Source organism: Benincasa hispida, chromosome 11 (assembly GCF_027475165.1).
Source record: "Benincasa hispida cultivar pf3 chromosome 11, pf3_genome.v1.1, whole genome shotgun sequence".
In the NCBI taxonomy this organism is placed as follows: domain Eukaryota; kingdom Viridiplantae; phylum Streptophyta; class Magnoliopsida; order Cucurbitales; family Cucurbitaceae; genus Benincasa; species Benincasa hispida.
The window spans coordinates 2,565,217-2,582,352 of record NC_143488.1 but is presented as its reverse complement, the minus strand read 5'-3'; the positions used below and the strand labels follow the sequence as shown (position 1 = coordinate 2,582,352).

The 17,136-nt window shown below is 32.6% G+C and overlaps 1 protein-coding gene, 2 long non-coding RNA genes and 3 other non-coding genes across 21 annotated transcripts; 2 read left to right on the top strand and 4 right to left on the bottom strand.

Moving 5' to 3' along the window:
• Window positions 1–640: 640 nt before the first annotated feature.
• LOC120089866 (uncharacterized) lies at window positions 641–5,464 on the top strand. Its single transcript, XR_005485340.2, has 3 exons — window positions 641–1,255; window positions 4,425–4,531; window positions 5,198–5,464. It is a non-coding gene; the product is annotated as an uncharacterized LOC120089866 (long non-coding RNA).
• Window positions 5,465–7,368: 1,904 nt separating this feature from the next.
• IP5PII (myo-inositol polyphosphate 5-phosphatase 2) lies at window positions 7,369–14,124 on the top strand. Of its 16 annotated transcripts, none has more exons than XM_090307604.1 (13): window positions 7,369–7,525; window positions 7,655–7,703; window positions 7,803–7,890; window positions 8,838–8,935; window positions 9,041–9,146; window positions 9,286–9,378; window positions 9,898–9,982; window positions 10,071–10,175; window positions 11,544–12,372; window positions 12,622–12,806; window positions 13,136–13,244; window positions 13,462–13,610; window positions 13,787–14,124. In XM_090307604.1, exons 4-13 carry the CDS (start codon window positions 8,906–8,908, stop codon window positions 14,007–14,009), a joined length of 1,914 nt encoding a protein of 637 aa, XP_090163730.1. In that variant the 5' UTR covers window positions 7,369–7,525; window positions 7,655–7,703; window positions 7,803–7,890; window positions 8,838–8,905; the 3' UTR covers window positions 14,010–14,124. The 16 variants fall into 16 exon arrangements, with proteins under 16 accessions (XP_090163730.1, XP_038904143.1, XP_090163727.1 ...); XM_039048215.2 differs by having other exon boundaries at window positions 7,372–7,525; window positions 9,041–9,194; XM_090307601.1 differs by having other exon boundaries at window positions 7,418–7,525; window positions 7,803–7,859; window positions 9,041–9,194.
• A 1,550-nt stretch (window positions 14,125–15,674) lies between these two features.
• LOC150032316 (uncharacterized) lies at window positions 15,675–16,594 on the bottom strand. Its single transcript, XR_016524876.1, has 2 exons — window positions 16,371–16,594; window positions 15,675–15,845 (listed from the first exon to the last, which is right to left on the bottom strand). It is a non-coding gene; the product is annotated as an uncharacterized LOC150032316 (long non-coding RNA).
• LOC120092277 (small nucleolar RNA Z101) lies at window positions 15,968–16,063 on the bottom strand. Its single transcript, XR_005485986.1, has one exon. It is a non-coding gene; the product is annotated as a small nucleolar RNA Z101 (small nucleolar RNA).
• Window positions 16,170–16,256, bottom strand: LOC120092282 (small nucleolar RNA snoR14). Its single transcript, XR_005485991.1, has one exon. It is a non-coding gene; the product is annotated as a small nucleolar RNA snoR14 (small nucleolar RNA).
• On the bottom strand, window positions 16,360–16,452 carry LOC120092280 (small nucleolar RNA U61). Its single transcript, XR_005485989.1, has one exon. It is a non-coding gene; the product is annotated as a small nucleolar RNA U61 (small nucleolar RNA).
• Window positions 16,595–17,136: the final 542 nt, after the last annotated feature.

Below are 17,136 nucleotides of genomic sequence, written 5' to 3'. Positions count from 1 at the left end.
AATCATATTAATAAAACCATGGGCTATTATTTCATCCTTCTTCAAACACAAGCCAAACTCTAATCCCCCTTTTTGTATTTGAATCATTCACCCCTTTGACTTATTATGATATATGGGGTCAATTCACCAACTATAGTTTGAATATTCATTCCCCCACATGGCTTTTCACTTAGATTTTGGTTTCTAGGGTTCCAAGAAAGGGATCGATGGCCCCTATTCTTCCAAAACCCTAAAATAATTTTCAAGATGTGGATCTTGATGTATTCTTTCCATGATTATTTCAAGTTCTTATGACTATATATGTATATATATGGAAATGGTAAAAGAAAGTTTAATAATAAATTGTAGAAGAACATTATTTTCTTTTGTATTTTTATAGTATATATTAATTCACTACAAGAAATTTGGCCTTTTATATCAGTTGGAAAAACTAAAAACAGATGTACAATGTCAGTTTCTTAAAAAAAAGCAGATCTTTGATGTCGATTTTAAACTGACATTAAAAATATACTTTAATGTCAGTTTTAAATTGACATTGTAGAACCTATTTATATTATTTTAGTAAAATATCCTCTCTCTTTCATAAAATTTTTTTCTCTCCTTTCTCATTTCTCTCCTCCAAACCCTCTTTTTGGCCTTTGACCATACCTTCCAAACTCTTACCGTCATCTTTCTCGTCTATTTGCATGTAGGTCGATCCGGATGTCGGGGTTATTCTCTCATTTGCATGTACGTCGATCCGGTTGTCGGTATTATTCTCTCGTTTGTGTGTAGGTCGATCCGGTTTCCGACATTATTTTCTCGTTCGCGTGTAGGTCGATATGGCGTATAGGTCGATGCCGTGTTGCTCCGTTCGTCGTGGGTTTCTTGTTCGTTGTGGGTTTCTTGTTCGCTGATCTCCCGATCTGGCGTCACTCTGTTCTCCTTCTCTCTCCCCCATCGAATTCTCTCTAACCACACAGTAGTAGATTCGCGCTGCTGATCTCCAGATCTCTCCTTTTCTCTCTCACACTTTCACCAATCTCCAACCCACACACTAGATTTAGCCGTTGGAATCTGTCGCCTCTCTTTTTATGGTTTTTCTTAGATATTCTTGAATATCCCCTGCTTGTTTCTCTTAACTACGGATATAAGGGAGGTGCAACTCCATCTTGCTGAATTTAACTGTTGCGCAGCTTGGCTCGCATGATCTGAACACCTTGGCCAACATCTTGTTGGATCTTGCCACATCTTGCTGGAATTTTAAGTGAAACCTGTAAGTTTTTGGAATTTTTTTTTAACTCTAAATTAGTGAATAAAATTTAGAATGAAAGATTGTTTAGTTGTAAGTTTTTGGATTTTTTTTACCTAAATTAGTTAATTATTTCCTATATTATTTCTCTCTGAATTCTGAATATTTTAACTTCTTTTTCTTATTATGTTGATGACTTTTTGTTTATTTGATTTTGGTTGCTACAGTTTTTCAAGGATAGAAAAGGTCTAGTATTGTGTGATTTGATATTTAAAGCTCACAATATTGTGTGTATATCTCTTTTGTTGATTCTTATAACTTCTATTATATATTTTTTTGTTGGTTCTTGTAACTTCCATCTTAATATGTCAACTTGAATAATAACTTTTGCTTATTTGTGATTGTTATATGACAATTATTAGTGTTGTGAAATTGTGTTATGATAGGATTGAATCAAAGTTAAAAAAGTTGGTATTCCTACAATCTCTTTGGCCTATTTTGGATTATATTTTGTCACTCATGTAGAATCAAAGTTAAACAAGTTGTTAATCTTGTGAAAATAATCATGTATAGGATTTCGAAATATTATGAAAATTGGATGAATTCTGGGGATTAAGGTTCTTCTCAAATGTTATCCTAGACATCAACGGTTCTTTTTATTCACTTCAGTTTCTAATAAGGTTTCGAACTAAGTTCTAACCTTGGAACTTGATGTTATTATTTAAGGAGTCTCTTTATCGTTTGAGAAGCACTTTTAAAACTCTTAGGTAAGTAGAATTCTATTTATTGAGGTATGTTTTCTTGCATGCTAGCATGATCGTTGATTTATTATTATTATGCATAATTATGAATCATGTTATTATGGACCGATGATGTGTTCTGATATGGTTGGGCACGCCTAGATGTTCTCGTTCCATTGATTTTAATTATGTATAACATGTTGAAATACTTTGATGTGACTCTATTGATATAATCATGTTATATGTAGGTTCGAGTTGTGTTCTAAAAATTTGGACTTCTGAGTGGCATGTTGTTTAGAATTTTGGTATAAAATATGTAGATGCGTTGTCTAGGATTTAAAACCTTTCATGGAGCTTCACGTTTCTAAAAATATATGTTTTTGGCTATTGGATGGGATATGATTGATGTAATAATGACCGAGTCTCATTAATTAGACTCATGCATAAACACTTCAATCTTATTTCCATTGCTAGTTTATTAATTTTTTCTTTTACTTGTATATCGGTATGGGATTAGTTTCACGGGTTCACCCTTGAAATTCTTCAAATGGTCAGCCTTTTCCAATTGGTTTTCAATAACATTCGTTCAAATAATATTTACTACTAACTAGTGGATAATAATACTCGTGGGTATGAACAAACATCTCACATGGATGTGTTAGAATTGATTTTTAAATTCTCTTTGTTAGCTCAAACTGAGATTCTTAAAGAATTTAGTTTTTGAATGGTTATATGACTTAGGCTGTGTATTTTTTAGTGATGAATAAGATGATAATTTTAGAATGGTAGCTTCTTTGCTTCTTGTTTCTCCTCTACCAAAACCTTTCCCTTGTAGATTGAAGCTCCAATGGTACTCAGATAATTAATTAACTCCTTTAATTAAATTATCCAACATCCATTAACTGTCGGTCACTCCACTAAAAACCGACATTTGCACTTTTCGCACTACAGATATATTTATGAGTCTATTGGATATAACCAGTCAACAGTGTGATGATCTTTCACAAATTGCTCGTAAGTACAGTTGGGCCAAAATTATTGTTTCGCCCCTGTAGTTACATCTAACTCAAGTACCACTGATCTCTCTAATGAACAATAAGTCGTTGTCCAACTATGACCAAACCCTTTTCGGGCCAAGAGAGGGTGTGGCGCCACATTGTGCAGCCATAGAATCAGCCTTTAAGGGATCAATTTATCTACTTACTCCGATATTAGGGAAGGAGTGAATTCCGTCTTGTGTAGTTGATTCCCAGCTCCTTAATCAGATGAATCCTCAAAATGGTAGACTTATTGAGTCGACGATCTGGCCACTCTCACCCATACTAATCAAAGGACGGCCTTCATAGGTAGGAGTTCACAACTCATTAAGGATTCATGTCATGTCACCTATGGTCATCTTGGTGAAATGTAAGTCTCTATTATTAATGACGTTGTATAATGAGACTATTCATTTTGTGGTCCGATCTTATACAAACTCTTTTATATAGAACACCCCTGTTCACATGTCTCTACATGAATAATTAGGATCAGATCATTTGTAGTACTTTACAACAATTGTAACATCTACAAAGCGAGTCGTATTCGTAGTATCACCAGGATAAGGTATCCAACCTTATCCATCTACTACAGACCATTTAGGTTATCACTTTAACAAAATTCACCTGTATGTCTCTATATACATGTTTAAGCTATAGAAGATGACTTTGGGTGTTAGTTTATTGGTTTCGTGGGTTAATGCTACTAAATGTCAAAAAAATATCTAAGATTTTATTAAATAAATAAATCGTTTGGACATTACAATTACAAACTACAGGACTCACGAGATTTAGTGGCTTTTGCTTCAGGTCTAGTTTATTTATCCAGTTTCTTCTTTTAATGTTTGTTACTAACTTACTAAAGGGAGCTTAGCACCTGTAGATTTTGTATTGTATAAATAAACATTCAGAAGAAAGAAATATCCAACATGAGGAATGCATATCATAAACATATTAACACAATTCCCACAATACAAATTCATAAATATAAATAAACGTTAATCTGTGGGTGAAGTGCAAACAGTGAAAATAAGATTTGTCTTATGTTATACTATTGCATGTTAAAACTGAATGCTATATGTTGTACTCGTATAATGCTTTTCTACAAAAGGATAAAGTTTTTCTAATCAGATAAATTAATGTAACATGATGTTTGAACCTTCATTGTTAACATTCTCTTTTCTACTTAGTTTTATGCTATTTTTCTCATATATCATTTGAGACCTAATTATCTTTTGTGACTTATTGGGTATCTATAAGACCTAATAGGAATTGTATGTTAGAATGTTTGGCTTTTGAATTAGGTATTATATATGTTGTGACTTCTTCTTTTGCCTTGGTTTTTTTATTATGTTTTTGTCGGTGATGGATTTGTTAGCTTTTGTTTCTTATGGTGTGTGTTTTCCTAATGTGTTGTAGAGACGAATAAGAAGTTCATTTCTTGGCGGCCTTGTTGACGAAGTAGTGGTTTTCGTGATTATTGGTCTAGTTTTACTTGATGAAAGGGAGGAGGAGAATCCTAGAAGGTAACTGACTTATTTGGAATGCTTAGAAATACTTTTTTTTCCTCTCCACTTTAAAGCACGTTATCGAGCACTTAAAAAATCATTTGAAACATCTACAAATTCTCAAGACTGTGATGATACCTTTCTTTTTGGGTAATTTTAGCAATTCTGGTTCCCGCTTAGAACTTGATGGTAAAAAACTTATTGACCATGTTGTAATTGCAATTAAGGTGTGGCTGAAGATGTTTTTTATATGACTGCTTTGATATGGCTAATAGTTTTGATGTAAAAAGCATTAAGGGAGGGGATGCTTAATTGGTTTTGATTTGTCTTCGTTATGTGAATTTCTACTTGGTGTGCCTACCTATTTTTTTAAACATTTAAGATAAATTTAAACACAACTAGTTTGGATGCAACTACCTATTTCTTTCTCACTTCCTCTCTCTCTCAAAGTTGCATGAAATTTCTTGAATTGGAGTGAATTTAAACATTTAAGATAAATATTTAAACATTTAAGGTTTTCTCGAGAACTTTTTTTTTACATAATTTAGCAAAACAATAGGTAAGTGAATTTCTACTTGGTGTGCTTATTTGTTTGGTTTCTTTTCTTACATGCCCAAATATTTTGACTCAATTATCAGATTTTGTTATTTGGAGATGTTACCTTATTCTCGTTTTTGCTTGCAGGTATGGAGAGTCCCAACTTTTGGGGTCTGTAGCCACCTTAACTTCACAAAATATGCATTAATCATGTAACATTTTTTCCTTGTCTATAATTCTCCTTATAACTTGAAAGTTACCTTCTTCTAGTTCTAGGAACTTAATACCTCTTGGTTATCTCAATATATGATTCTAAGTCTTCCATACTTTTGTAGTTTGTGTAAACATAAATTCTATACTTTCATGTAATTTCTTTTAGTATATATTGATCGATGTAACTTGTTGATACGTAAGGATTTGCTGTCGAAACCATATGAAGTTGATTTGGATAAAAATATATTTTATCTTGTTTTGGAGTTAAATTATCATCCAATTTTACTTTTATGACTTATTGGAGAATTGTGAAAGCAATTAAGATTTTATTTTGTGCATGTACAAGTAAAAGAGAAATACTATCGTGCAAAGCAACAAATATATATTTTTCTTTTATTTTTTTAATGAAAAAACGATGATAGACATTTAATATTGGACAATTACAGAGAAAAAGTAGATGAAAAATCGACATTGAAGATAATATTCAATGTCGGTTAAAAACCGACATTAAAAATAGTATTCAATGTCGATTGAGAACTGACATTGAAGATAATTGACAATGAAATCTTGGTCATCTATAATGTCGTTTTAAAACCAATATTAAAGAAACCGACATTAAAGACCTTTTATAACACAATCTTCAATGTCGGTTTTCAACCGACATTGTTCCCCTATAATGTCAGTTTTAAACCGCAGTAAAGCCCAATTTTGTAGTAGTGATTTGATTTAATAAATTGACTTTAACATAGTTCAATGATTAAGGCATACACTCTCGATCAAGATGTTAGAGGTTCGAATCTTTCAACCTCACGTGTTGTTGATTTTTTTTTTTTTTTTTTTAAAAAAAGCAAAAGGTAAAGATAAATTTTACCATGGTATACTTTTGGCTCGATGTATTTGTAGGGAATATATGACATTGAATTTGGAATAGGGTTAAAGATGCCCCCCTTTGACTTGGAGGAGCTTCAAATTGTCTCCCAATCCTATTTCTTGAAATATAAACACTTAGGTTGGATATTAACATATGTGTAAATTTAAAATATAAAGTTTTGTTTTCCTTTTTAAATATCATGAGACAGCTTTTTCATTAATATTTTGTAAATAAGATTGTTCAACAAATATATGTAAAATAATCCATATTTGCTAGTAAAATAGTACAAATATTTATCTTCGGTTAAACTATCAAAAGTTTGAATCGCCACTTTTACATGGTATTAAACTAAAAAAATGGACAATAAGATAGAACTGAGGTTAGAAAAATAAGTAACTTTCCATATGTGATTAAATTACAAAATCACATATGTACTTTTTACCCTATTTAAAATAGATTTCTACAAAGAAAATCCATCCAATTATTTTTTTTTTGTCTTCTTCTTTGATCATAAGAGTACTATCAATCAATCAACGAGATACTTTTAAGTTCAGCAATTAAGAGCATAATCAAACGATCTACTTTTGTAATTATAATCATTGTCTTATCCACTAAGCTATGTTCGATAATTTTTTTTGTTTCAACTTTGTGACTCGTATGTATGTATTCATCATATTACTTCGAGATTTTTAAGAAAATAGTAACTAAATTCAAATCTCATGAATTAAGGTCGTGTTTACCACAACTAAAACGTAATCCATCTATGGTAAAGCAAAAAGCAAGTCCAATTGATTACATCTGTTATTGTTTACCTACGTTTCATAATCATAATAAAATGTGGGACTCACCTTCAAATATGTGATGATCTTAGTAGACAGTCATGGCATAGACAAATGTCATTATAATGTTACCTTTATTTTTACCCAAGTAATGATGATAAAAAACAATCCAATTATGTTTGCGATTCAGACTAATCTATCAATAAAATTTTATTATACTATTTTTTATTACAATTTGGTAAATGTAGTCTAAGAATACATTTACTAATAGATTTGAGAAAGAGAATGATGCTAAAACTAGTATGAGCTACCTTTAAAGTTGTCCCTTCCGTACCACCAAAATAAAAAATAATCTGGTTCCTCCACTGCTGAACAAGGCCCCCGAAATTGGCCCACTTACTTCCAACAACGATCATGGCCATTACTGTACTTAATTCAAGCTCTCACTCAACCCCATCTCCTTTTTTCTTCTTTATTATTCTAATTGCATGGCCAAGATTCTCTCTTCTTGTCATCATCTTCTTCCCAACACTCCTGAATTCAATACCCAAAATCAGAGAAACTTTTGGGCTTCTCTCAGTCACACATAGTGCGCTCTGAGTCTAATATCTGGTGGGGTCTTCAATTCTCTATTTCTTCATTGATGTTCTTGGTTGGCCTACAAATCGGCCTAACTATTTGATTAAAATAAACCCATATGCTTTGAAGTTGATTTGGGAGTCTCGGATTTTGCTGTTACAGGAAATTAACTTCGGCCGTCATGTCGCTAATTGGGTCTACAGCTGTAATTGTGAGATTAATGTTGTTTTTTTAAAAAAAAAAAAATTATATCAGAACTGATTAGTTCTTTTTGTTTGACTTGGATTTTATATTTTGATGTCCATTCAAGGCCGAAGCTTCCCTTGGTGTTATGTTTGTTTTTGTGTCATTGCCAACTTTGCCTCAGGTGGGCTCACTGCAAATCTTGGCATCGATTGGTATGCAAATTTAATTTATTCTTTATATGGTAATGGCAGTGTGTCTTAATCTGTCTTTGCGTCTGGCATTTTGGGTTAATGTGGTCTGATCTATATGGGTGTTTGGTTTGTGGTGGGGTTACTCTGATATTGTTGGGTGTCCATCATATGGAGCTTTAGATTTGAGAAAAAGAAAAGAAAAGAAAAGAAAAAGATAAAAGAGGGAGAGGAAATTTGGCTTACAGAGCATTCCCAGTTCAGTTTTCTTGATTCTTCTTTTTGTTATTGATGGAGTAGTTTGATTTGAAAGTGGGTAATTTTCTTTTCTTTCTTCTTCTTCTTCCTTTTTTTTAACACAGTGAGTTTTGTAGATGAAATTTTGAAGTATTTTTGGTTAGTGAAAAGAATACCCTATTCAACTTTCTTCATCATTAACTGGATTGATTTGTCTTTTTATGATTTCAACAGTTTGATTTTGGTGTTATTACTTTCTTATGGGAATTTTCTACTTTTGAAAAGGGAAAAAAAAAACATATTTCTTTGTTTAGACGGTGGTTTATCTTGACTGTAGCATGAATTACTTTAAGTGCTGCATATTTCTTATAATGAAAAAGATTATATTTTATTTTAATGGATCTCGCTTTCAGTTTGTTTACTTTTCAATATAACTATTTTTTTTTTTTTTTTTTTTTTTTTTTTTTTTTTTTACAATATAAAATAATATGGAACAATATGGACGTGTGGGGAAGGACCATCGATCATAATTCGTCTTTGTACAAGTTGGGTTTGTGGATGGCTTCTACGCATTCTGTCCTTTCCTGTTTGGTCCCAATTTGGCTTTTCTTCCATATAAATGGTGTCATTGAAGTCTACCATAAACCTGGTTTTGTAGTTGTCTTGATTTCTGACAAGCCACATATTAAACTATTGGCTTCCCAGAAATTGACATTGAATTTCTGTTGCTGCAGCGTTTTAAGCATTTCATCACTGCGAATCTAAGGATCTATCTTCTGCTGAATAGTTTCAAGCAAAGGCTATGCGAACGAGGAGAGGAAAACGCTCCGAGGTATGCTTTGACAAACTCATGTACTTTCACTTTTTGAACAGTTTGTGTTGATCAAGGATTGTAACTTATTTCATCACTTAATTTCCATCTTGCAATTCTTTTCAGGCTTTTTGGCCTTCCATCGTGATGAAGAAATGGTTGAATATCAAGCCCAAGGTGTATGATTTTAGCGAGGATGAAGTTGATACTGAAACTGAGAGCGAAGATGATGGTGTGTGTCACAGGATCATTGCTCTAGGGGCCAAGCCAACAGTAGCATGTCTTTGTTATTACCAAAATTGTCTATTTTTCATTTTGTTTTCTTGGATTTCACCATTTATTTTTTTTTGCTTTTCACAATTTCCTTTCAGTTTGCTCTCTCAAGAATGAAAGAACGCATAATCAAGAGGATCGTACTTGTAGGACACAAAGGAACTTGTCTACATGTTCAAGTCGAATTTCTGGTACTACCTACCTCCATGTCAGTATTTTGATGTTTTTAGTTAGGAATAACCCACTTCTTCTATTAGTTTAGTATTTGAAAATAATCCTATCTCATCCTCACCATTTACATCCTGGCACTGGATTCACCTCCTTTTATCCCCTAGCCGTGAGGATCATGTTCTAATTAAGCTGGAATTGGCCTAATATTTCTGAACTCTTGACTGTGGATCGAATATTGGCAATGCTCATTCTGTTCTTTTCTACCCTCTAGCTCTAGAGGGCATTTTAGCTAGGAGTATATTGGCCAAAGTTCATTATGCATTGAATACTGTGTATGGGCTTGTTTTTTAAGCTTTCATGACATACATGGAACAGATTATGGTATGAAAGGTGAAATGACTTCATTTAATCGAAGGATCTTTTGAGGATTTGTTTTAACGTGCATTTTTATGTCAAGATTTTTATATCTGTTGAACTATTTCCTTTTTCTTATGTTGCAGCGGTTTAAAAGTTAATTATTACTTATTTTAATGATCCAGACGTTCCTAGTGGTTACCAGTCAAGACACAGGCGAGGGAAATCTGAAACTCTTCGAGTTCAGTACATAAACACAAAAGATCTAAGGTTTAGCTGTGAACTACTACTATTTGATTCATGATCCCGGAGATGTTACTTTGATTCCCACTGATTTTTGGAAATATGGTTTCTGTAGGGTAACAATAGCTACATGGAATGTTGCAGGAAGAATTCCAAATGAAGACCTTGAGATAAGTGAGTGGCTATGTACAGAAGAACCAGGAGATATTTATATTATAGGGTGAGAGAAGATCCCCATTCTCATATTTCCAAATTCCAATAGTTCATATCTTGTGAGTTACTAAAGTGGATAATTTTGCCGAATATGCTTTGCTGCTATGGGTTATCTTCTGTATGTGCATGCATTTATCTCAGTTTTTCTTAAGATCATCCAAGTTACGTCATGTCTATTTCTTTTGGATGAATTATAAATTTGGTCCCTATGGTTTAAACTAAAATAGGATTTAGGCCCTATGATTTGAAAAGTTAGAATAAGTCCTTATAGATAAAACCTCCTTAGATAGTACTGGTGGTATCATCACAGGGACTATTTATGTGGGTTTTATCAAACTATAGTGGCTAAATTATAACTTTCTCTAAATCATTAGGAACAAATTTACAATTTAACCATTTCTATATGTTAGAGTTAGATGATATCTATCTAGAAGATCTGGAGTTGAGACATCTGAGCAAAGGAACTTCAGAAATGTCTCTAATAATGTACATTAATGGATTCTTAGGAATTCGATTTTGGCTTTTAAGAAACTTTGAACGTAAGGTTACTTCCTTTAAGGATTTAAGGACTTCTTGTACCAAGTTTTGCATAGTCTGTCTTTTGATTCAAATACCAAGAGGAACATAGACATGCCTATTCTTTGGGATCTTTGGTCGTAAAGAAATTATAGAAGTTTCAATATGAGGCAAGAGAAAACTCTTACTTTTGGGATCTGATGCGTCAAGTGTATTATGGCTTCCTTTTGGAATTCTTCATCCAAATAGTCCTTTTATAATCACTCTCCCCATATTATCACTATTCATTGGAATGTCAATGCATAATCTCTTTGATGAGAAGATGTCATATCTTTTCTTCTTCTGTAATTATTTTCTTTTAATGAAAGATTTGTTGCACGTCAACAACTAGTTTTACTTCTAGGTGCAGGGTACCTTACCTTTGAACCTTTTGAGAGGAGGGAACTCTTTATTGTGACTAATTTTTTTTTTTCACTCCACTCAACATCTTACATCCATTAGGGAGAGGATAGGAGGAAAGGGGTATATCTATTTTCCAGATCAATTTGTGGCGAATCTATAAGCTTTACTGAGGAATTAGTTGATGAACCTAATTGTAGATGTAGAACAATGACGAATAGGTTAGTTCTTAAGAATTGGAAGTAATGAAAGATTGGAGAGTCGAGCTCTTTGAAGAAATTTTTGCAGTCCAGCATCTATCCTTGTAGAATTGGTTAACTCTTTTATTGGCATTAAATGCGCCAGACCCTACTATATTCCATCAGTGTTTAGGCCCATGTTTCTTTCCTGTATGCACTATTCGTTATCATCCATTCTGTTGTTGATAAAATCTTGTCAAATTTGATGCTTATGCCTGCAGTTTCCAAGAAGTTGTCCCTTTAAATGCGGGGAATGTGCTAGGAGCAGAGGATAACAAACCAATTCCTAAATGGGAGGCAATCATTCGAAGAACTCTGAACAAGTCTTCTAAACCTGAGAACAAACAGAAGAGCTATAGCGCCCCACCCTCTCCTGTATTGAGGACTTCATCTGTAGCTGATATACTTGCAGATGAGGTTAATGATGAACAGTTAATACTAATAGACGATGAATTTTCTGGGAATGGTTGTTTTGAATTGGATCAGCATCCCCTTAACAAATTAAACCTCGTGAACTCAAATTTGCGGTTAAGTAGAATCTATGGCATTGACTGTGACCAAAGATTAGACTGGCCTGAACATTCATTAGATGCAACCCCTCAAGTTGTCTCTTCTAATTCAAAATTGCGGAGAGTAGTTAGCAGTTCTGCTAGAATTGGCTTCCAGTGCTTGGAGAATCCTCTAATATTCCCTCCGCAGAGTTTTTCTATAAACGGAAATGGGTTGAAAAGGACATTCTGTAGTTCTGGAAATTTGATATCAGCCTGGAAGGCGCCACAAGACACTTCAGAAATCCTGGACTCCCTTTCTGATGTATCTGACATTTCTGTTGAAGAAGAAGATATTTTCCCAGAAGAACTTATAGAACAAGAAGTTAATGAGGATCCAACAGAGAGCACTAAAGCTTATCCGAAATATGTGAGAATTGTCAGCAAGCAGATGGTAGGAATATATGTGTCGGTTTGGGTGCGTAAGAGATTAAGGAGACATGTTAACAATTTGAAAGTTTCTCCAGTTGGAGTTGGTCTTATGGGCTACATGGGAAACAAGGTAATACTTTTCTACATTGCTAAGTTGCCATTTCTCAAGTGATAAAGTTTTCTGATATATTTTTCTAAATCCAATACTGCGTCTGAGTAAGTCCTTGATCGGAATACTTTAGACTCGATTAAATTTATATCCATCCCATCAAAGTAATGATAAGGAGCATACATTTTACTCATTAGGAAAACTTTAGACTTCACGCCATTAGAGTGTTGCTGTAGCGCGGCCTCATGTAATTTACAAATTCTGATGCAGGGGTCTGTTTCTGTCAGCATGTCTCTTTATCAGTCGCGGTTATGCTTTGTTTGTTCTCATTTGACCTCTGGTCAGAAGGATGGAGCAGAACACAAGCGTAATGCAGATGTGAACGAAATCATAAGACGAACATGTTTTTCATCCGTGTTTGATTCAGGACAGCCACAGACAATACCATCACATGAGTAAGCAGTCTTTGTGCATTCATAACTTGTGCATTTCACCATTGGTTATCAAAACTTAAAAAACAAAATTAATAGTCAATACTGTTTTCTTTTAAGACTCGAGTTGCATAGTATATTTAAAGAATGGAGAGTTCTTGAGTAATCTGTCTAAATGATTTTAGTTCATACCAACCGAGTATTTCAAGATTTATAAGACTGTATACTAACCGAGTATTTTGATTCTGCCTGGTTGCTTTCGGTTGGAGAATGATATCTATGGAATTCTCTCTTAATTCTATATGTCTATTATCCTTTGGAGTAAGATTGTGACCGAATGTTTTTTCGAGCAGTCAAATATTCTGGTTTGGTGATTTGAATTATCGCATGAATGCATCGGACTCGGATGTAAGGAAGCTTGTTGCTCAAAAAAAGTGGGAGGAACTCAGCAACTATGATCAGGTGACTAATTGCTGATTGACTACAAAATCCTATATAACTTGACCCAAATTTCAAAAGTTCTCGAGGAAGATGTCTCCAAGTAATAGAACATCTTGTATCTTCCCGGCTAATGACATCTGTTTGCTGTTTGTTTCGTTATTTTTTCTCTTTCTCCTCAGAAAAGATGAATAACTTAAGTTCTTGAATTAAGGAAAGTAACGGATGTATATTATGGCAGCTTATCAGAGAATTGCGCACGGGGCATGTCTTCGATGGATGGAAAGAAGGGATATTAGATTTCCCACCAACTTATAAATATGAATTCAACTCGGATAGATACGTCGGCGAAATTCCAAAAGAAGGAGAGAAGAGAAGGTCTCCAGCGTGGTAAGTTATTAGAACCCATTAGGCTACAAAATGGAGACACTTAACACTTATGTGACTCACATTCACAACCTTTGGACACAAACAATCACATTTGTGACATAGATTAGTTACTCAGACCCAATTCGATTAATCGAAACATCAGGTGAGAGTTTTGATTTTAACTGTAAACTCGACAGGTGTGATCGGATATTATGGCTGGGAAAAGGCATTAAACAAATGTGTTATAAGAATGCAGATATAAGGCTTTCAGATCATAGGCCAGTGAGTTCAATTTTCCAAGTTGAAGTTGAAGTGTTGGATCATAGGAAATTGCAAAGAGCTCTGAACTACACAAATACAGCTGCTATTCATCCTGAGATTTTTGCTGATGAAAATGGGGAGTATGATTTAGACTTCTAGCCTACCCAATTATATTCATAAGGTTATAATGATGGAAGATGTTTGTTCCCCTTCCTTACATATTCACATGGAAAATGTAGTAAAAAGTTGGAAATATAGTAAGAAACTTTGATCACTTTTAATGATTCACAGTTTCTCGACAGGGAAAAAAATGTTTCTCAAAAACTTATTTTTAGTTAAAACATTTTTTATAAAATAAAATAAATCGTTGAAAATACACTTTAAAATATTTTGAATAATTGTCAAACACTAACTTTTTAAAATGATTTATCTTTTAAATTAAACACAAAACACACTTAGCTTTATGAGATGAAAAATTTTCATTATGTTTGACAAAATATTTAATAGATAATTATACATGACCTATTGATTAAAATAGATCTATATAACATACCAAATATACAATATAACTTTTTTCTTAATTTCTGTTAGATTTTCCTACTTTCAATAAATGAGTGTCATGTAACATTTATTGGTAAATTTTCTTGTTGGTTAAATAACTTGATTTTGGTCCATTGTGGTAAATATACTTTCGGCTTGTACCATACTTTTAAAATTTTTATTTTAGTTATAATACTTTCAATTTGATTCCTAGACTCTAAAAAAAGTGATAATTTTACTCCCAGCCGAAGTGGTAAACCTTTTTTTGTCTTTTTTTCTTTTTCAACTTGTCGATTCAAAGTTTACACCAATTTCTTTTTCTTGTGTATAAAAGATTTGCAACAACTTTGTCTACTTTCAAAGTAGGTACTCGAAATAAATCGGTAGGAAGAGTAAAAAATTGTGAATAACAAATCTTTTACAAATACGAAACAGTTCCATTACATAAATAAAATTTACAAATCTTCCCCAAATTTACATATTGAACCTGCTCCATCTGCCTTTGGTTGAACACAATCAAGACACCTCTAATAAATATTTTAAATGATACATATTATATTCTAAAATGTGTGTAATTTAGATGCCTCTGTTAGTTCATGTGTCATATTTTCATCATCCTACACACCATGACCAATGACGCCTCTTCGCAAATTACCCGTAAATAATAACAATCTAATATTAGGACACATTGATGAGATATCAAAAAAGATTAGAAAATTTTGAGAAGAAATTTAGAGAATTTTTCAATTTTTTTTAGTTATTTATTTACGTATATAATTATTATATTATACTTTCTTCAAAATATTGTAATGACATACTCAGAGATCTTAAAAATATTTTATAAGAGAGAACAAATACATTACATCCTAAATCATATGAAATAAGTAAATCTTTTTCCTTCACTAATTTTTATCCAGGATTTTTTTCCTAATGAAATTTTAACGAAGTATAGAGGAGAATGTTATAAATATTTTCCGTCACTTTCCATACTATGTTAACCATGCGTCTTTACACAACATTAATATCCAAATCATTTCACCTCCTACTTGGATTTTGTAGACTTACCCCAAAAGATTGAAATTTTTTTGAAGAACTTGAAGAATCTTTCAATTTTTAGTTATTTTATTTATTTATTTATATATAATATATTATATGATTTCCATATCCTTAATTCTCATTGGGAATATCCTTTTAGATTTTAAAGTTTTTCAAAACCAATCATTTTCAAACTTACATAATTGTTTATATTAGTTCTATGTTAAAAAATAATGTAAACCTCTTACATTATTGATAACAAATTTCTTATCTGATATTATACAAGAATTATGTTTACAGTCGGGATTCATAATCAAGTTCCAAAGGCAATGGCTTCACAAAGTGATTATCAAGGGTATGGTCGATTCTATCTTCAAAGTTCAATGAGTTCTCAAAAACCAAAACCAAATTGAATGAGACCTGAAAATTTGAAACGCATATAATCAAAACAAGAACAAAGAAGGGAGTTTGAAAAAAAAAATTCAGACTGACAAGAATAGAGTAGAAATGAAATTGATAAAGATGTTGAGAGCAAATATAAAATTGGGCATCAGTTCTCCAAGGTGAAAATAGCATCAATGAAATGATTCAGACGCAAATTACCCATTTGATTACATGAGATTCATCATATGCCCAAAAAACAAATGAAAAAGAATTGCAAAACAAAACTGAATCTGAATAAGAACAATTAAATCATCAGATTGTTGAAGAATTGCAGAATTGAAAAAAAGAAGCGATTGAAAAGCGATCAGAACCTGTCGGGATTCATATAACATCACACTGTAAATTAGTCAGTGGATTGACAGACATGAATTTCTATCGTCACCTCGCATTTTCAATTCCAGAAATCAAAAAAGAAACGAACAAAAACAGCAAAAGAAATCGAGGAAAAATCATTCATGAACAAAATCAAATATAAAAACAAGAAAACAAGAAGCTCAGAACTTCTTAGAGGGATGTGTAGCCATCACCGACGACCACTGGAAAGAGGCCAGCTATGGCACCGAAAAGATCTTCATCATAGCTTCGCTGACAAAGCAAAACAAACGATTGAATAAAACAATTTCTCGAGAAGAAAACATAAAATTGAAAATGCGGCGGAAGAACAGGTAAGGAGAAAAAGGAAAACTCTAGGGCTCGTTGAATTAGGGTATGAGGAAATTTGAATTGATGGATAAAGGAGAGAAAGAGGGATATTTATAGACCGATCACCCCACTCCCAATAAGAAACCCTAATTCGTTTCCGAATTTAAAAATATTTCAATATATTATTTAAGATTGTAGACTGAATTGAGATAAGATGTCTGAAATTCATGTCTTTAGATACAGAGTTGAGTTGGATATTTAGTGCAGTTTTTTAACTCTAAATAATATGTTTTTACTATTTTTATTTTGTAGCTTTTTTATTCAGTAAATTACCCATCTTTATTGGAATAAAAATATATTACATTTTTTTCTTTTAATTGTTAAAACTTTTATTTCTTTCTTTTTTGGCAATAAACAACAATTAACCCACTGTAATGGGTTAAAACTTTTCTTTCTTTCTCTTTTGGGTAATGAACAACAATTAACCCATTACATTTTTGTGTAAATATGGTTAAATAAAATGAGAAATCAAAACTTTTTATTCCTAATTTTTTTCCCATGAATTTCATTATCATCTTTTTTCTTCTTCTTCATGTTGTTGCTCTATACTTTTACCACGTAATGA